Source organism: Urocampus carinirostris, chromosome 19, assembly GCF_059441175.1.
Source record: "Urocampus carinirostris isolate Australia breed hairy pipefish chromosome 19, RoL_Ucar_1.0, whole genome shotgun sequence".
Classification (NCBI taxonomy): domain Eukaryota; kingdom Metazoa; phylum Chordata; class Actinopteri; order Syngnathiformes; family Syngnathidae; genus Urocampus; species Urocampus carinirostris.
Window position 1 is genome coordinate 26672615 of NC_142367.1, and position 20555 is coordinate 26693169.

General features: G+C 43.5%; 3 protein-coding genes across 7 annotated transcripts in view; 1 reads left to right on the forward strand and 2 right to left on the reverse strand.

Moving 5' to 3' along the window:
* Positions 1–3727, forward strand: LOC148347859 (uncharacterized). Its single transcript, XM_088324197.1, has 2 exons — positions 1–267; positions 1508–3727. Exon 2 carries the CDS (start codon positions 1541–1543, stop codon positions 1928–1930), a length of 390 nt encoding a protein of 129 aa, XP_088180323.1. The 5' UTR covers positions 1–267; positions 1508–1540; the 3' UTR covers positions 1931–3727.
* The window catches only part of LOC148347860 (leucine-rich repeat, immunoglobulin-like domain and transmembrane domain-containing protein 2), a 22509-nt gene continuing 1965 nt past the window's right edge, over positions 12–20555 (reverse strand). The window contains exons 2-8 of one of the 2 annotated variants that reach the window (XM_088324193.1): positions 9877–9990; positions 9021–9802; positions 5879–6761; positions 1585–5706; positions 589–627; positions 284–398; positions 12–206 (exon numbers count right to left, since the gene is read on the reverse strand). In XM_088324193.1, coding sequence (XP_088180319.1) covers positions 5932–6761; positions 9021–9802; positions 9877–9986 — 1722 coding nt within the window. In that variant the 5' untranslated portion in view covers positions 9987–9990 and the 3' untranslated portion in view covers positions 12–206; positions 284–398; positions 589–627; positions 1585–5706; positions 5879–5931. Of the gene's footprint in view, positions 399–574; positions 628–1584; positions 5707–5878; positions 6762–9020; positions 9803–9876; positions 10010–20555 lie in introns of those variants that run through there. The other variant, XM_088324192.1, reaches the window with a different exon arrangement.
* lrit1b (leucine-rich repeat, immunoglobulin-like and transmembrane domains 1b) overlaps positions 10626–20555 on the reverse strand; it is a 17972-nt gene continuing 8042 nt past the window's right edge. For 3 of the 4 annotated variants that reach the window (XM_088324189.1, XM_088324191.1, XM_088324190.1), the window contains 3 exons: positions 12685–13145; positions 12257–12562; positions 10626–12121 (listed from right to left, as the gene is read on the reverse strand). In XM_088324189.1, coding sequence (XP_088180315.1) covers positions 11070–12121; positions 12257–12562; positions 12685–13015 — 1689 coding nt within the window. In that variant the 5' untranslated portion in view covers positions 13016–13145 and the 3' untranslated portion in view covers positions 10626–11069. Of the gene's footprint in view, positions 12122–12256; positions 12563–12684; positions 13146–14107; positions 14608–20555 lie in introns of those variants that run through there. The other variant, XM_088324188.1, reaches the window with a different exon arrangement.

Consider the following 20555-nt stretch of genomic DNA (forward strand, 5'->3'; position numbering starts at 1 on the left):
TACGTGTTTGACTCACTCGTCCCGTCGGTGACCGTTTGTTTCTGGTCTTGTGTGTTGTGCATGGTGCTTCCAGGTCAAAGGACGTCTGGTTTCCTACTTCCTGGGCCTGAGCAGGCGTCCCCTCAGCGTGTTTGGAATTTGTCTGGGCTTTATCCTCACTCTCCTTTGCTTTACCGTCTGCGTCTCCACCGTCCTGTACTGTCACGCTGTGAAAAAATCCAGAATCAACCCCGAGAGTAGCTATATCAAAGTCATCCGCAGAGCCAAGTGAGGGACGGGTCACCTTCGTGTCTCATATGTGCTTCCTGTTCTCTGTGTTTATTCTCCAAACATGATCCTGTGCTGTGTCTGTTATCCCTCACTCACTCCATACCAGAGGTGGGTAGAGTCGCCAAAACCTAAGTCAAAGAACGGCTACTTCAGACTTGAGTCAAAATCATTCAATTAAATCAACAATAAATGACAAGTCTATGTGGTTGTGTGTGTACTCGGTTTGTTAAGTTGTGGATTAAATATATATTTGTATTCTAATTAGACTGCTGTGGGTTACAGGTATTTAAACAAAAACAATTACCTGTCCCCGCTCACATGTGCCCCCTGGTGGTTGTTGGGGATCACTGGTCAGATCTGAAAAAAAGAAAAAGCGTGTCTTAGCAGAGGCAGACACACACTTGCGTGGAAAGGATTTAAGTAACGGCTTCAAGGTAGCGACGTAAAAGTACAGTTTCATCTGCACATATTTACTTAAATGTGAAAAGTAGATATCTAAAAAAGAAAGCAGGGACAAAAATACTTACGTGGAGGGGATTTAAGTCACGGCTTTTATGTAGCAGTGTAAAAATACAGTTTCTTCTTTACATATTTACTTAAATAAATGTAAAAAGTAGCTAAATACTACAAAAATGCATTTCGTTTCTGACCTGGACCTCTCTCAATCTAGGCTAAAACCCCACTTCTTCATGGGTTTGAATACTCAGTAGTATAACAATACTTTTATTTTTGTTTGTTACTTACTGCTTCTCGTTTTTTGGTGTAAAACGCTTTAGCACACCGTAAAGGACTCCTGTTGTAGAAATCAAGTACATTTATCTATCTACCCTGGTCATATCCCTGGAGAGGGGTGACCGACAGCAAGACAAACGCATACAAAAACAAAGAAAATTAAAAATGAAAAGGGAGCAAAAAAACACACACAAAGATTTTTGGACCTTTGCCAACCCAAATGCCCAAACAAGTTAAGCAACAAAACATTCCTTTTTGTCATCTCCTCTTTCTTCCACTTAAGTCGCTTTACTTCCACATCCTCTCACATTTAGTGAGCCCACATTGGCAAAATGTCCCACAACTTACATGAATAACTCGCTACCGCCCACCTCTGGTCAGTTCCAAAGTGAGCCGACGGTGTGTAAGGTATACCCTCGGTATCAAGTGATTTTAGGCTAGTCATTTGGGCCGTGGCTACGAAAGACGCGGGGATGATTCCAACTCTATTTGTGCTCTTTTGCAGACTCCCCTCAAGGGCCCCGTGGCGGCCTTTTTAATGCAAAGTAGGGACAACCCCATGAAAGCCTTAGGCGTGCTTACCTTGATCATAACCTCCTTAGTGGGGGCCACCGTTCTCCTCTCCACCCTCACGTACGTGCGGAACCTCAAGTCTCAAAACCGGGTGACTCCGGGCCCGACGCGTCATCAAGAGGAGACCCGGGCCCCGCCGGCCGTGGATCTTCAAGGCCTTGAAAGCCGGCCCCTCCGTGAAGTTCCTGGCCGAGGATCCGGAGGGAACTCCCGGGCGGGAGACCGGCGCCCCGAGAACGAGGCTTCCGCCGCCGCCGCCGCCACGGGCCCCCTGTTTGCCGCCGCCGGCCCCGACCGAGAGATCCGTCCCGACCGTCTCGGGAGCTTTGGCGGCGGTCGCTTCGAGGAAATGTAAATCGGGCCGGCGGAAGGAGGGGAACATGAGCTCGGCGCTGGTTTCAGAGTTAAAAATGAGGCTGGAGCAGAAGATGATTGAAAACAATCAAGGTTACTACTAAGTTCACAATTTGGGGAAGAAAATAGTTTGTCTTCCCAAGTGGTAGTGGGAAGTTAGTGGGCAATAAAATACTAATCCCACCGTGTCATTAAGATGTTTTATGAGGAATACCTGAAATAGGACAGAATCGCAAATTTATTTGTGAAAATTTCAAAGAATAACAACCCCGTTTTTGACCCCACTTGCGCATCCAAGGTGGAATACGAGTGACATGCTCTAAACTCAAGTCAACAGCGCCCTCTTTTGCGAGAAAACTATTAAAGGGACAGTGTGTGTCATTTGTCCACTAGATGGCCCTGTAGTATGTAGGAATACAAACTACAGAGACTCAAAAGAGACCGAAACACACCCTTTTTTTGCAGGGAAAAAAATAACTAGAAGAAAAAGGGAAAAGAAAAAAGAAAAGGAAAAACTAAGAATGAAGGAAAAAATAGAAAAGGAAATAATGGGAGGGAAGGAAAAAGAAAAGGAAAAGTGAATGAAAAAATGGGGAAAGGGAAAAGAAAACGAGGGAAAAACAATAAGAATTAAGGAAAAAATAGAAAAGGAAATATGGAAGAAAAAATGGGGGGAGGGAAAAGAAAACGGGGCAAAACAGTAAGAATGAAGTAAAAAATAGAAATTGAAAAGGGAATAGAAAAGGAATAGAAAAAATATAGAAGAAAAATGAAGGGGAAAGAACTTTTTTCCCAGCCATTTTGAGGTTTTAAGGGTTATTTTTTTAAAAAGATGGATGTTTAGCTTATTATATAAATGTATAGTTTCTCTTTAATGAAGTTTTATTTGAATACTTGGAGCTGGTAAATAATACACACTGTTCCTTTAAGAGCTAGGTGAAGCCTAGATAGCAAATAAACACATTTTCTGACCTATGAGTACCTTTAAAATGCATGTTTATATGACTATGTATTTATGCTTATTTGAATATTGTTTTTTAATGTCTTTTACCACTAGGGGGAGCTCAATTCACACTGCCCCTTTAAGAGCTATTACAATGTCAGCTGCGGATTGGTGAAGCTTATGACAACTCTGTACACAATTCTTAACCTTCGAATATTTTAAAAGATGCATGTTTATATAACGGTTCGTGTATTTTCGGTTATCATTTCAATATCTTACCAGCAGGTGGCAGTAGACAGTAAACACTGTCCTTTTAAAGCTTCGCACTTTGCCCTAAATCAAAAATCGCGGCTGCTTTTGTGTAGTATTAAAGTATATGCTTTTACAAGTATTTGGTCCGATGGCTGTACCAAAACCGTTTGCATTTGATGGCTTGGAACTGGTGCGGACGAGGGGAACCCGACTGTTTCATTTTATCGACGCGATGTGATTTCTGCCCAGTGTTCTGAATGTCAAAGTGAAGAATTTCAATGAAGCGCGGGTAAACGGCGAGAGTAATACGAAAACTTGTTTGCATTTGAAGAAATACAAATATATAAATTGCATTATTGATGTTTGTAGTTCAACAAAATATAATAATCCAGCTGAAAATACAGTGAATGTGGTATATATTCCGGTTTCTCGTGGATGCCTTGAAACGTAGGCAATTTAGGAGTCACGTGTGTATAGTATTATAAAAGCTTGTATCCGACTTTGTAAAATATGTAGTATAGAAAGATGCCGCCCGGTCTTTGTATGTGACATATTTGTACCGTCTTTGTATTGGATCCATTTGGAATAAACGTTTGAAGGGAACAGAGGGTCCCGCTAGATTTTTGCTCCGTCGGATTATTAGATGAATGCAAAGCCCGCGTGAGTGACACGACGGGATTACCCAAGTCCGGTTCCATTGGAGGAAAGCGGAGAAATATCGATTTTTTTCTTAATGTTTTCATTCCGTTCGGAGACACGATTAAATAACGTGTCAGGACCAGAACAGAGACATTTGTGACGCCCTTAATTACAAAGAGTCTCGAAGGGTTGACAAAGTTTGAATGGAAAAATGGAGCGTTTCCAGAAATATGAGGTGCCCACTAGTGGGCTAACATGAAAAAGTTCCAGGAAATACTACTGTATAAACCAATATTTTAGAAAAAAAAAAAAAAAAATCAAATCCATATGTACTTGACACCAAGGATGTTGCATTTATAGTAGAAAGTCAAACGCGGAAGTGGAACTTCCATGGCAAGCGGTGTCGGGAACGGAAAACGAGTCAGTCGCCGGGACAGGAGGGCAAAAACATGGTCAGGTCGGAAGAGAGTCGTAAGCCGGGAAAGGAGAGTAGCAAGGTCAGGGACAAAAAGAGGTCGAAAGCCGGGACAGGAGAGTAGACTCTGTCAGGATCAAAAACGGGTCAGTAGCCGGGACAGGAGAGCAAAAGATGGGGTCGGGATCAGAAACAAGTCGAAAGTCAGGAGAAGAGAGTAGACGTGGTTGGTATCAAAAACGGATCAAAACCAAGGGAAAGACAGGAGCAAAAAAAAAACAGGTGGAAGTCAGGGTCGAATCAGGCTTGCCTAGTGTTCACTGAGGTTCGCAGACAGACAAAAGGAGACTGGAGTGGGTTTAAATAGGGACAGGAAGCCGATCAGAGTCCGAGGCAGTTGGCACCAAAGGAGCGAGCACAAGTGATTCACATCGGTAATCGTGACATTGTATGCAAATTACAAGTTCAAACTAATGTCAGGAACTTTAAGGGAAAGACCAAAGTTAAGTCTCAAGAAACCGCGAGACCAACCTGTTTACGGCCGTAGCACCCCGAGAACACACAATCTTGGTAGCTAAGCAGAATTGGGCCTGGAATGGAAGACTGCCTGAGTATACTAGGTGCTGTAAGTAGGTCATTTGGTGCACGCTCTGCTGCGACAGCACTAACTGTCTTCTGGTACAAATTTCCCTCAGGAGACCAAATACATTAAATTATTATTATAACTTATAGCTGTAATAGCTATGTATTACATCGTTGTCAACAAGTTTCAGTTAAATTCTGAAAGCGTCTCTACACAGTATTACTAGGAATGGATTTTCAATCGATGTACGGAAGAGAAATACTGCTAGCTGTCATTAAATGGAAATATCATGTCCCGCCGACAAGGGTTCAGAGAAAAAAATAGCTTTAATCTTCTTAGTAGTGTATGGATAAATGCACAGGAATATAGCGCTTACGTAACAAATCCTCTGAGTGATTGTGCTTGAAAAAAAATGCCTCAGCATTTGTCTATCGTTTTAATCCAGAAGAGAGAACTTATGTACATGTTTAAAGTGCATCGAATATAAAGAAAAAATACAAAACCTTGCATGTGTTGAAAGTATAAAAATGTCTTACTTTAGCAAAATTAAGGCTGTGGTTTTTTATATCTACTCATTCCTGATGTCATTAGCATTAGCTACAAAGCCCATGTGACAAACAAAAGTGCGCAACACCCTCAGAGGGGATATTGAACCCTACCAAGGACTGTTGTCAACTATGCGCAGACAAAGCTGCAATGGTATGGTCACGTCAAAGGATCATAGAAATCAGTTTCCAGGGCAGAGTCCAAGAGGCAGAAGGAGAGGAAGACCAAAAAAGAACGGGGTCCACAGGGAACCGTTAGCGGTGAAGAAAGCTGTTCAGAGTCGCGTCCGCAATGGTGCCAGGCGGTCAGGAGATCTGTGACCAGTCAGCTGAAACATGTACAGTCTCAAAATGTGCATGGTGAATGTCCGCAAGGGATTCTGCCTTTCAGCAAAGCCAGGCTGCAGTTCTACACAACCATCAGGCAGGCAGAAGAAGAGGAAGACTGAAAAACAACAGGGTCCGCATATCAAGGAACGGACAGGTACCACGTTTGCCACGACCCAAACTGAGGCCAGGGAACAGTCTGTGGTGTAGAAAGCTGTTCAGAGTAGCGTCCGCAATGGTGCCAGGCTGCAGTTCCACACAACCCCCAGGAGTTAGGACTTATATGAAAGGACTCGACTTAGTAGAGATAGGCCGCACTACCTCCTTTGCATCTCTCATTGGGCTTGCTCTTCTTTTGGTCTCTTTCCTTCAAGTCCTTGCAGAGGACTTCATCGCTAGCCACCGGCAGGCTGTCAAAGGTACCCAGACTCTCTGCCGCTTGCCTTTCGGGCGCCTGACTTTCAGTCTCCCGACACTCATTTTCCTGGAGGTTTTCGTCGCCAGACCGCAAACTCGGCTTCCTCCTCAGAGTCCCGCATTGCTCCAAACATCCGAAACGGGCCTCGGTGGTGCAGGCGTACATGCCCGCCGGCACGGCCAACACCATGACGCACACCACCACGATGATATGGATCAGCCTCTCTCTTTGCTCCATCTCGCTGACGTCGCTTCCCGTCACGAAGACCACGCACTGGCCGTCCCGGGGCGGGAGATTCCTCAGGGTCACGCAGACCTGGTATTTGGTAACGGGTTGCAAATCGTTGACGGAGTAGCTGTTGATTCCCGGTCCGATGTAGACCGTCTCCCGTTCGGGAGAGTCGTACTCGCCAAAGTGGACGGTGAAGCGAGTTTCCGCCGGGTTGTCGGTGGCAGCGCGCCACTCCAGGGTGATCCCGTAAACCGTTTGCTTGGCGATACGAAGGTCGATGTAGGTGCGCTCGTCTGAAGAGAGGATAGGCGACGGTGGCGGCAGAGACGCGGACTTACTGATGTTCACCGTGATCCCGACGGAGGAGTTGCCCATGAAATTGTTGCCCACGCAGGTGTAGAGACCTCTGTTCACGAGGTGCAGAGAAGGGATCACCAGGGTAGAGTTGACCGTCTCCTCGTCGACGTAAGTCACGTTTGCTGAAGGAAGAGAACGGAATTAGAGTTTGCATATATACCCACTAACGTACGATGAATTGGCGTCTCTAATAAAATGCTAATCACTTGTGAAGGATTTTATATTTTATACGATTAAATACAAGTTACAGTTATCGAGTGCAATGAAGATTTTCACTGAGTGAGCTTCAGGTCACGCTGTTCCGAATGCAAATGTTTTGCTTAGTTCTGTTGATAACAGGACTCTGACGGAGGAGGCCAGACGCAGAAGGACAGACATCGAGGCGAGGGGGCTACGTGTTTTTTTTTCCCGACGCGCCCATGGGAGGAGCCGGGGCACCGGCTTGCAGAAAAAGGCGTGGGCCGGGAGAACTTCAGAAGATCGAGGGAGAACGAGAGAAAAGGCTCGACAGAGACTCGAGCGACAATAATTCGGCTAATTCGCTGGAATTCATTATCTAAGGGGCCGGTCACACAGCAGTTTGCGGCTGAATCACGGCCAGAAATTTCTGCCTGTGAGGCGGACGCTATAGGACGCTCTGGGATCGCCATAGAGACAAGATACAACAGTGCTTTACTCGCGGTCAGAAATTCACAGGCGGTTGGCTGCGCGAAAAAGTTTTGAGCTGCTCAAAACTTTGAGCACGTGTTAACCGCAGGCGGCACACGAGGTAAGGGTTGCGTAGGAGTCGGATTTGGGCACAACACCGGCTCGGGAGCTTTTATACCCGTGGTCCGCACGAGAAAATGACGCAGAAATGACGCGATGAGGAAGCGGAACAGTCGCCGGCGTCTGTTTTGCGGGCATACCACCGATGAACAGCGGGTTGGCCAATTTTGCGCATTTTCCATCGCGGGCAACCACGGGCAAAAAAAAAACCGCAAAATTTTAGCCGTGATTCAGCCGCAAACGGCTGTGCGACCGGCCCCTAAGAAATTAAATCTGCCCCCGGGTGGAAATGCCGGTCTCTTGTCTGTCTTTTCATAAAGAGAAACGAGCATGCATTGTTAGGTGAATGAAGGTTATGTTTGGTTAATGGAGTCAGATAACTCATTCCAACAATTTGCTAAACGCTACATTCTAATATTTAATTCCTAACACTTGTCTTTCAGTCTTTTTTAAACCAGTTAACATATTTCCCTACAACAACCTATCCTATCCATCTATCTATCAACCCTGGTCATATCCCTCGAGAGGGGTGACCGACAAGACAAACACATACAAAAACAAAGAAAATAAAAAGGGAAAAGTAGCAAAAAACACGTAAATATTTTTGGACCATGGCCAACCCAAATGCCCAAACACCCAAACTAGTTAAGCAACAAAACCTTCCGATCTCCTCTTTCTTTCACTCAATCGCTTTACTTCCACATCCGCTCACATTTAGTGACCCTATTACTAGGGTTCGCGAGACCATTTGGTCTCCCGTCCCCCTTTCTTTGCCTTGCTGTCTCTTAGGGAATAGAGCTAGAGAAGAGAGGATCCCCAGTCCCCTCGCTCCCTCCACTTTAGTCGCCTCTTACGACACGCAGCGGACCACGGTGGGAGAATTCTTACACCTCCCAGGGGGAGAGGGCCCCTCACCACAGGACCAACCTATCCTAGAATTCCATGAAACTACGGTGTACCCGTCCCACCAAGGATCCCCATTCAGGCTGGACTGGATGATGAGGCTTTTATTACAGTTGCTGCAATGAGCGACACAACATACAGACACCATGTGGTTAGCACCTCCGCTGGTTCTCAACATCGTTAGCAGCGCGCTGGAGACTGCTAACAATATCCGCCTTCCGGTCATAAAATCAGAGGCGAAACTAAACCTTACCCCATACCAGCAGGTGGCCCTGTTGGACTCCTCATTGCAGGACACTTATACACAAACTATACAAACATATTTCAGCAGGAATTTCAACAAAAAATGTATTATTACACCCGTTACATTAAAAAAAAGACTACATTCATCTCTTCCATCCAACTTTATATGTTCCAACATAAGCAAGGTATCTGCAACATAAAACCAATCACACTTTGACCCTTGTGCTGTCTCTAAAATCTAGATCATAACCTGGCATTGGTGTCAAATAGTTCCTCCAAAAGCTTATAAATGTAATATTTTACCTTTGACTTTATTTTAACCCTAGCAACATCTTAAATGGCTTAAAGGTATCACGCATGTTAAACTAATCTGCTACAGCTTCGCTGGACCAACGTGAGGGTGAGCTAGAACGTTAGCTATGACAGCAGTATGACAAAAACTTTAATGTACAATCGTGAAAACTTACCAGGAAATCCTCTTATAATCTTCTGACCGTACATCCACTCAATGGTCGCGATGGGCCTGGCCTTGACCAAGCACGAAAGTGTTCCGTTTGCGCCAGAAGACACGATAAGGTTTGTCACTGGCGCCGAGGCCATGGGCTTTGTGCAGGTTTTCAGTTGGATCTTCAGGAAAAATTGGTCCTCTTTGGAGGTGGGGCCCGAACACTTGAGATAAGAGTTCATGAGGATGACGGGAGGGCCGACTGCTCGGATGAACTCGACAAAGCCTTTGAGGCGGCAGTCGCATAGCCAGGGGTTCTGGTGTAAAGCCAAAACCACATTGGAGACGGATCCTTCCTTTGCCCATTCTTTCTCCGCTTTCTGGTAAAGGGGCCAATTCATAAATACATCTTTTGAGATAACACTGAGCTGGTTGAAGGATAAATCCAAGTAGGTCAACACGTGTAGATATTTCAGGGAGTGTTCCGGTAGGGCGTCGAGACGATTGCGTTTCAGGTCCAGAATTTTGAGCTTCGGCGTTTCTTGAAATGCGGTCCACGGAACGGACGTAAGCTTGTTGCCCTGCAGCCGTAACTCGGTCAGGTTACCCAGGCCTTGTAAGCTTTTGATGTTCATAAGGGCGATATCGTTAAAATTAAGCCACAGAAACTCCAGGGCGCAGACTTTCGAGAAAGATCCTTGAGGTAGTTCCGTCAGGGGGCAGTTTTCCACCCGAATCTTTGTGAAATCATCCGGGATGTCTCTGGGAATTTGTCGCATGGGGATATCCATGCATAACAAAGACCTAGAGGTTATCGGTGAGAAGAATTAGAAGTTTTACAACTACAACCTGGCTTTCACAGACTACAGTTGACTCACCTTCCCAGGGTCTCGTCGGTGCAGGAGCAACCCTTCAAACAGGTCGAGGATCCCGGAGTCATGAGATAAAACACAAAAGCGACGCGTAACACGACACAAACGCCGTCCATGTTCCTAGAGGACCATGGGAAACAAGCCGGCTAATGGCAGGACGCGACATGGACAGGCTACATGAGCAAAGCCTATTAGTTTAAGCTTCATTGACGTAACACTTAAGGCAGCGGGAGACATGGGATGCACTTTGGTGTATTTCTGTTTGAGACTGCCCTTTCGGAACTGTGCAGTTGTCTCTTTATTTTTGAGATGAATGAGAGAAACAAGGTTACGGGCCACAACAGGAGGCACATTGGCATAAGTGGGCCGGTTAGCAGTGCCAGGAGAGAAGGCGACAGATGTCTGGACAGGACCGTAATCTGACCTCGATAAGCCACGATACCGCTCAACTCGGCAGGTTGTTTTATCAGCAATCGGTTGCCGTCTGTTGTAATCTTTTGGCCCGTACCCTTATTTTGTTCTGAAGCCTCAAGGTTTGTTGTATACCCATGACTAAAGAGTACCTTAGAACCGATTGCAACAGAAATCAATTCCCTTCTTACCACTTGTTCAAATTGTGAAAAGTGACTAAATAATTACGCTGAGAGTTTAGTGCCAATAATTGAACATTTGTTCTGTCCATCTTTCGCCAACTGTGCCCCAGAATGAGACACCCACTCGAGCGATTTCGACCAAACACAATAAGCATGTACCCGTACATTAAAAAACAAAACATTTTATTCAGAAAATGGTTTCATTTACAAATGCTTCAGTCGACAACACATAAAAACTGTGCAAGTTGTGTTGAGTTTTGGACGGAAAACCTGGCACGTGACATACAAAACAGACTAACCGTCTTTCAAAGTAGAATAGATTCATTTATGGGGTTGTACACAGTGCAGAGGTCACATTGGATAAAATATGTCAGTGAACAGATTAAATATCACCGTTTAACGGGAGGTCCCAAAACACTATATGTCGATGACACATCTAAATAACCGTTTCACTGTGTATAAGGTCCCTTTTTGGATGATTCGTCTTCTCGAGCAAGGCTTCGAAGTTATTTCTTCCGGTGGCAAATGAGCTTTCAAAGAAGGGTCAATCTTCACTACTTCGGTCTCAAAGTGCAACTTCCAGAAGTATAGGCAAAATGTCGGGTTCTAACAGAAATATTCATTGGGCGGCCCCTCGGTCCTGGCGATGGCCTCGGAATCCACGCTAGACCTGGCGGAAAGGAGCCTGTTGGACTCGTCGGGGTTCAGTCGCGTGAGATATTCGCCTTCCGCCCCCTTAGTTTTCGCCCCGGGGCCGAGAGTCTCGAACGTGACGTAGGAGTCTTGGATTTCCTTGGAGGGTCGGCCCAGGAGTTTTTGGAAACGCTTCTTAATGGCGCCGCAGCACACGATGAGAGTCAAGGGGACGGCGATGACGCAGGCTACCGTGATGACCACCACGTTGATGAGTTTCTGGGTGCCGCTTGCGCTGGCCGCCTCGTCCGTCGAGAAGATGACGCACTGCTCCTTTTTCGGGATCAGGCCCTTGACACAGACGCAAGCGATGTACTTCGTTTTCGGCACCAGGCCGTCGATGGTGATACGGTTTTTGCCGGCTCCGACGTTGATCCGCCGCATGTCCCGCTCGCCGAACACGGCGTACAGGACGCTAAACTCGGTGACGTTTGTGGCCGTGGGGGCTCTCCAATTCAAGGAAACGGTGTGGTCGGTATCGCCGATCACCTTGACCGAACGCACCACCCTCTTCTCGGGGGCTTGTTGCAAGGACGAGGCGTTCGCCACCATGTTTCCCAAAGAAACCTTCTCCGCCTTTCGAGAGTTGGACCCTCGGCCTCTGGAGCCGGAGGACACGCTGTAGCTCTCTACCTCGTACTTCCCGGTGACACCTTTGCCGTTGAGGGGTTCGATGATGGGCTTGCCAGGTGAGGCGGTCGGGGGCGGGACATATCTAGCGATCAGCTTTTCCTGATACGCTGCCCTCCCGATACCGCCGGGCTTTTTCCCTTTCGGCTTCTTGGCAACGACGCCTCCTGGCTCTTCAGACCGAAAGGCGTCTGTGATCACCAGGGATATCATGGCGTCCGACGTACCCACGAAATTGGTGGCTTTGCACACGTACTTTCCCGAATCCCTGTAAGAGACGGCCGGCACGCTCAAAATGGACCAAATGATGCCTTCCTTGGAGATCTCTTGCTGAACTGAAAAAAAAAGAAACGTTCGGTCAGGTTAAATAGATTTCCGAGAAGAGAATAACTTTAATCCCGTTGACGCTGCTGCGCAAATAGACGACTTTCTAATCTTAGCACCTCTGGATTTGGTTCAGGAGAACTCACTAGTGCCGTTGATTTTCTTGCCGTCGGCGCGGTTCCAAGAAAGCTCGGGGATCGGAACGCCGACGGTGCCGCAACGGAGGAGGACGTTGTTGCCCAGCGAGCTCCGGACACGGGCGACGGCCGTATGCACCCGGGGGCCCTGGCACCGTTGCAGTTCCGCTTCGGTGAAGAAAACCCCGGACAGACTCTCCGGGTCGGCGCACCGCAGCCTGGGGTCTATTAGGGCAACTGAGGACCTTGGTGATTTTTGGAACTGAACCAGATCGTACAGCCGGCAGTCGCAAGTCCAAGGGTTATCGTGGAGACCTGAAAACCGAATCAGTCATTGAGAGCGTTGCACGGGAGCTATTTTAACAACGAACCGCCGTGAGACATAAATGGCCTCGTCGTAGAGAAAACCAAAAAACTGCCTGATCATGAAAACTCACCAAGAATAAATTTGGAGGAATCCGCATCCTGGACCGGTTTCACACTAAGCCAAAGCGAGAGGACCTCCGCCGGGATGGTGGAGAGACTATTACTGGATAAATCCAGATAGGTGATATTCTTGATGTACACAAGGGCCTCAGTCGGCATGCTGGAGATCTTGTTGTTGTGTAAATCGAGCAGCCTCAGACTGGGCATGTCGCTCAGAGATTCCCAGGGGAAGGAGGTCAGGGCGTTGCCGTCCAACCTCAGTTCGTCCAGGTTCGAGAGACCCCGAAAACTGTCCACGCTGAGGGAGTTCAGGGAGTTGAAGGACATCCACAAGAACTCCATGCTGCCCAGGTAGCGAAAGTTGCCGCCGGAAATCTTGGTGATGGCGGTTTTTTCGATGCGGATCTTGGAAGTGTCCGCGGGGAAATTTGTGGGAATGACGCCGATCTTGGGATCGTTGCACAGAACGCTTCTGTCCAGATAAGAAAAAGCAACTCAATTATAGAGGGCCAGAACTCCAACCACACCTTTGGTCGCGGGCCGAACAGGTGAAATATTTATTAAAAACACTTTCCTTTTAAAAAAAAAATAAATAAATATGAATTTTAAACAGTCAGGAATAGGATTCCAGAATAAACAAACTTAAACATGAAATGAATTAAAAATGGTTGCTCTCCATAAAAATGTCTCCTGTCAAAACTTTAAAAATGAAAATATGAAAAAATGGAAAATGTAAATAAAATGTGTGCTTTTCACTTTGGAAAAATGCTTTAGTGAAAAACATCTTTATATTCTTCTTGAACTCTTCAACTTTCTGTATCTTTTCTCTGGATTCGAGGTTTTTTAGCTTACTCGGAATTTTTGTTTTGTAGTGCAGTTTTACATGAAATTCCTGAATGATGGCCACAAAGGTTCCACAAATAAGACACACGGGTTTACCGGCAATGTCAGGTAACATCATTTTCTCGGCCATTGTGGTTTTTAGTATCCGAGTATCATTTGAAAGTGATCAGGGTTTCATAGACCTGGGCCATTATAGTAGATGTATATAAAAGGATTTCACGGGCCGGATATGATTGCTCCGTGAGTTTGACACCTGCGCTTTATGGGAAGGAGGTTGGAAAGTATCCCTCAACCACTAGGCTGTGGTGTGTCTTGGGCAAGTAAAGCCTGTTGGCGCCTGACTTACAAGTAATTATAAATCACTCACTAAAAAGAAATCCGAGACGAAAATAGCATTTTCTTCAAAATACACGGTAGTGGCCTATTGTACTATAACAAGAAAAGCAGATTAAAGAGCAACTCCACGTTAATCCACCACTCCTGAATTGACGAGAGCGCCGACGGGTAGCCGACGTTGCACGCAAGCTACAAAAAGGAAAAAAAAAATCAAACCCCGTAAAACGATAACGATACATAAATACTCATATTTACCTGGCTTTTGAACCATCGCTCAGTTTGTGGAAGAAGCAGCTGCACTGTGCGGGACAGGAAGCGCACACCAGGGGGAGGAATAGCAAAGCCGCGCAAAAAGCACCAGAGAAATGTCCACTCATTTTGGTTCCCCGCAAACGCTACGAGCTACACTACCAAAAAGCAATCCTAAAGAAAAGTTTGCCATCAAGGGGAGGCGAGATGCATGATGTCCCGCGGCTCCATTCTGCTCTGCCTGCTGTCGATCCTCGGATAGAAAAAGGATGCGCTTGGATTAGAGGAGCAGGAGGAGGAGGAGCTTACGTCCCAGTTATTTCCATTCACACGATTACGCCGGGGTTTTCCTAGACCAGGGGTGTCAAACTCCTTTGAACTCGAGGGCCACACCATAGAACAAACATTCTGTCGGGGGCCGGACGAGTAGATTCAAGAGAAAGAAAAAGAGAGAATGAAATAAGAGAAAGAGGGAAGGAAAGGAGAGAGGGTGAGACAAAGAAAGAAAAAGAGAGAGAGCATGAGAAACAAAAGAGATAAAAGGTCGTGAGAGAGTGGGAAAAGAAAAGGAGAGGAAGAAAGAAATCCAAAGAGAAATAGAAAGACAGAAGGAGAGAAAAGAGAAAAGAAAGCACAAAGGATAGGAAGATAGAGAGAGAAAAAAGGAAGTTAGAGCAAAATAAGCTAAAAAGACAGAGAGAAAAAGAGAGACACGGAGAGTGAAAGAGAGAAAGAGTGGGAGAAAAGGGTACAGTGTATTTGTGAGAGGCCCCGGGCTTTGGCAACATCAAGTGGACCTATTTCAACCTGCAGCTTGTTTTTCTCTTGCGCTTCTCTGAGTGTTGTCTCGCAGGCCGGATTCAATCCCTTAGCGGGCCCAATCTGGCCCACGGGCCGCCTGTTTGACACCTGTGTCCTAGACCCAATGGTTTTTGAGCAAACTGCTGTGCCGTGAGACCTTGTCCGTCACTAACATTCATCCGGTAATCAAAGTCATTTTTTTCCCCTAGTTAAAACACCATCACCGTAACCGACGGTCAAAAACAGTGTGTTACCTTGCATACATTGAGACAAGGCGTGTAGTAAACGATAACATAACATGTAATCATTGTAAGCATGCTCCATAACAATGTGGCATTATGGGTAAGGTAGTTATTATGTGATCAAGTCATGCATATTTGTAGACCCCTTAATTACAGGATTTGAGCACATATCACAGAGGGATTGGATAGTCACTTTATATTGTTTTATTCTTGACTTTTGTTGTGAACAAAATAAGCGCATTTTGCCTATTTCTCCTAGTGTTTCAGGTTGTGAGAGTTATTTAGCAGTTGTCCAACTAGAGATTGTTCTATAGCAGGGGTGTCAAACTCATTTCAACTCGGGGGCCACACGATAGAAAAAACATTCTGTCGGGGGCCGGACTTGTAGATTAAAGAGAAAGAAAAAGAGAGATGAAGAAATAAGAGAAAGAGGGAGGAAAAGGGAGAGAGGGCGGGACAAAGAAAGAAAAAGGGAGAGAGGGGGAGAGCGTGAGAAACAAAAGAGATACAAAGTCGTGAGAGAGGGGGAAAAGAAAGGGAGAGGAAGAAATAAAATCCAAAGAGAAATAGAAAGAAAGAAGGAGAGAAAAGAAAGCGCGAAGGGAAGGAAGAGAGAAAGAGAAAAGAGAGAAAAGAGAGAAAAGGAAAAAAGTTAGAGCAAAAGAAGTTAAAAAGACACAGAGAGAGAAAGAGACAAAGAGCAACAAAAGAAGAGAAAAAGAGAGACACAGAGAGTGAAAGAGACAGAGAGTGGGAGAAAAGGGGTAGAAAAGAAAGAGAGAGAGAGAGAGAGAGAAAGAAATACAAGTACAGTGTCTTTGTTCGAGGCACCTGGCTTTGGCAACATGAAGTTGACATATTTCAACCTGCAGCTTGTTTTTCTCTTGCGCTTCTCTGAGTGTTGTCTCGCGGGCCGGATTCAATCCCTTAGCGGGCCTGATCTGGCCCGCGGGCCGCCTGTTTGACACCTGTGTTCTATAGTGTGTAACTCACTTCATATTGTTTTATAGTTGACTTTTGTCGTAAACCAAATAATTAAAGTACAGTAGCACAGGTCTACTTGACCAGTTGTCTCAGGTGGTAAAAGTTAGATTTATTAAACTCCCCTCATATTGTTAACATAGCATTGTTATTTTCTGATACTGTTTACTGTTTTTTTTTTGTTGCACTTCAAGTGTAGTCAAGTCCAATGTATTTCTGACGCCCTTAATCACAAAAATGTCTCAAAGGACTGCACAGGATTACAATGACACAATGACCTGATCTTCAACCAATAGGATAAATATGTTGCTGGTGAGGTGCAATAAATATGATAAGGTTTTAGAACGAAAACTACCTTTCTGTTATTCTCTATTGAACTGACTCGAATACTGCTCCTTTGACATACACAACTTATTTTGTAATAGTTACTTTCAGCGATCACTAGTTACTTTTACGATAGGGTAATTCAGAGACTAACTCAGTTACTTTTTGGAAGAAGTAACGAGTAACTATAACTAATTTCTTTTTTAAAGTATGTGCAAACACTGCTAATCATATGCCTACAAGATAGTACAGAGATATATATTTTATATATTTTATAACATTTTTTATTTGAAATTAAAATGTCATGTTTAAACTGTAGTAGACACTCAAAATAAGGAGAGAAGACATCAGTGAATTTTAAACTTGCTAGGAGAAGAGGGAGTCCAAAATGCTCTATAGGCCTTCCACTGGGCCTTTTCTTTTTATTAAATGTTTGAGTTTGCACAGAAAAATGACAATAATACATAAAATAATGTAAAAGCCTTGCAGGTGATTTTCCTTATTTAATGTATTTTACTATTTTCCTAATTTATAAAAAAGAAAGAAAAATATAATAGTAAAAACAAAATATGAATCTGGCTAGTATTTTTGTTCATTTGAAGTATTTTTTTGTTATGTTTGGTATGCTCGATCCAAAATGACACCATAATGAATAATAACAAGAGTTACCATCTGAGCCACGGTTACCACAAAAGATTACAAAAAATTAAAAAAATTAAAAAGGAAAACTATACTGTCACATTTTGAATATAATAATTTACACTTTCCTAGACCAGAGGTAGGCAACCTAAAATGTTGAAAGAGCCATATTGGACTACAACACAAATTTGTCAAGAAAAGCCTCAAATAAGTATTGGAATAAATGTAACGCATGCTGAATGTATATTAGCCTACTATCAAAGTGACTAAGGTTTCATTGCTTTGAGAAAATGAATGAAAAGAACATTTTACAATATCTCCAGTACCATTCAAAAAATAATACATTATTATATTGATAAAAACAATAATTATGGATAAATTGTTATCATTATTATTATTATACTAACGATGTATTGAAGGTGGGTGCAAGGCAAGGAAAGTCGATTCTTATCTTGAGAGGAGCTGTACGGAATTTGGAACATTGTTACTCTCTGCTGCCGTCCCCTGGCTTAAAGTCATGATTGCAGCCTAAGTCAGCTCATTCGTGATGTGTGTGCAAGTTTATGCATTTCTTAGACGCGCTTTAAAAAAACTATACTTTTTAACTTTCGTTTTTAAGAATTTTTCTTCATTAAATGTGCAGTCTATCATGCCAGACTGCCGAGAAACATGGCAACAATTTCAAGCATTTACAAGCACTTTTCAAACATTGAAAACAACATTAAAATGAAAGCATTTAAAGATTTTAAGCACTGTATAAACCCTGAAAAAAAAAAAATCCAATTTTGGATGTCCTTTAAATTTTGAAGATTCGGAAAAAGGAAAAAAGGGAACGCACACAGGGTGCCCCAAATTTAGGCGACAAAAAGTGCAATTAAAGCCAGCAAACATTTATAAAAGTCAAACAGAAGCTTTTTTAAAAGCTGAAGTAGTTAAAATCAAATCAATTGTTTCAGTTTTTAGTATGTGTAATTGTCAAAGAAGGCAGTAAGTAAACCGCAGCAGCAGCATCCGTTATCTTTCTCTTCTGATACCAAATCAACGAAGCACAAACAATATAATATATAATTTCAAAATAATATATAGTATATAACGACAGAAATCAGAAACCATTCAATTAAAACAGCTACTTTGTGACTGAAAAGACAACGTTCTTACGGGTTTAATCGGACTTCTGTGTTGAAAATAGGAGTGTAGCGAGATATTGAGTTATTTAAAAGGGGCGGAGCCAGAGCACAGCTCGGCTCTAACAGAGGAACCAACGGAGAGAAAGGAAAGGAAGCCGAGGAGAGATGCGTTGAAGTAGATGAAACGTATCATTTATTTTGCAAATGTTAACAGCACTGGAAAACTTTATTTGTCATGTTTTTAAAGCCCCAGTGTGTAACGTTTGACCACTAGATGGCACTGTGTTGTCAAACGCAAATGAAGACCAGTGCCAGTAGTACAGCGTAGCGGCAAGATGTCAAACAAACATGGTGGCAACTCCTGGATAGGGATCCCATGAGGGCTGCACGATGAACCGAAATCTAACATTATTTCTTCTTCATGCCATGAGGCTCTATAACTCCACCCGGGCGAGTAAAAGCCCACATGAAACCCCACCCCCACATTTGCATGTTACCCTATTTTTATGACAATGTGTATCTTCCGTAGCACTAAATACTCTACAGCAAAACGTTATATTGGGTATTTTTGTATTCTATATCTTTATTTTATTATTTTTCAACACAAGGATACTGTTGGAAATGTGAATTTCGCTACAGGGATGAATAAAGTATCTCTCCATCTATCTATCTAATCGATACTGCGATCGCGTGGGCAGACAGAAACCCTAACAAAGCATCCCCAGAAGAGGGCGCTGTTTTCTTAATAAAGCATATCAATATGATTACCTTTTGTGTTGTCTACATTTTAAGGACCATTTTTGTACACTTCATCTTTCACTGACCTACTTTGGATTAAATCACTCTTGTGAGTTCCTCAACGAATTACAGGTATTGATGATTAATACAAAGAGGAGATATCGTTTAATCCAATCACGGAGGACTTTTAAAACGTTGGATTTGATCTTTTTTGTCCCCAAATAGAGGTACGTTCTTTGCACTGGAAATTCTGAGGGCAAATTATTTTGAAAATATGAACGATGCAGTCAATATTTTGATGGGGTGGTTTTAAGCAGCAGCTGTTAGGCTCAACAACGTGTCCACTGGGAAATGTCATTAATTCATTTGTTGATTGAGTCGCTGCAAATCTGTTCACAGATTAACGCAATCTGCAGTCACGCTCTCGCGACACAATTTCAAAAAAAGACTTTTATTCTGAAAGCATCGATCAATCTATTTGCTAGAAAAACGTTCAGGTTCACACTGCAGAGAAATGTTGAGTGTTGAACTGATCTTACTGGCATTTTTTCTATAAAATGCCAGACTGCATCAGAGAACTACCGTTACCGCTTAAGGTTCCTGTAAAATTCGCCTAAAATCCCAATCAAAGACGTATCCAAAGTAAATTAAATGCCGTTTTTAAACCGTTTGGAGAAGGTTTTGAAAAGTTTTGTCCCAAACTGAAATAATTACTGCAAGTGTACAAACATTGAGTCATCGGTGTTGGAACACAGAAATAGATTTTTTTTTGCAATCAAATGCCTGCAGAAGAGTGTAGCATGTAGCTGGAAGACAGGCGAGATAATAGCCTGAAACCTTACCTGGTACCTCGTCAAATTTGATCACAATCTGAAATACTAATTGTATTTTACAAATTATTTTAAGGAACGTCAAAGCGTTTCCATTTGGACACAACCAGTTTACAGCTTTAAAACCGTTCCATTCGTGTGTTTTACTTCGACCAATTTTTAGACATTGTGAAAGAGTTGTAAATGTGTGACTATTCTTTCTAGTCAATCAATGATTGTGCACACTTGCACGTAGTAACGCTGCGTAAAGTTGAATCACGATTCGTGTTGCGCACGTTTACTTTCGGCTAATTTGGATACACACCGTAAATGTGTACATACCCATGTTGGAAATTCCTTTAGCTGAAGATATTCAGAGTTACAGAAAGGTGATCTCACATTTATCATACAGGCGCGTATAACCTAATGCTGGCTAAAAAGCCTGCTATTGGCCGAGAGCGGGGTCACTCAAAAGGGAATCGTTTTAGGAGTCGGTTTATTTTTAAATGGAAGAATTTCAAGAAGCGACGTCAAACGAAGCAGACATGCTTTTAAGGAGATTTCTATTTCTTTGTGGGCATTACCGTGTGTTTCGTATATTTGCATTATTTCTTAAGTATTTTTGAAGATTACTGTAGTTGTATTTTAAGGGCTATACAAAAAACATGACGACCAATATTTCAGTTGTGATATTTCTGTAATAGTATTTTTGTATCATAGTATTACTGTTGTGTTTTTTTTGTAGCATTTCTAAAGTATTATTTTTTTTTTCAAATCAGAATGAAGACAAAAA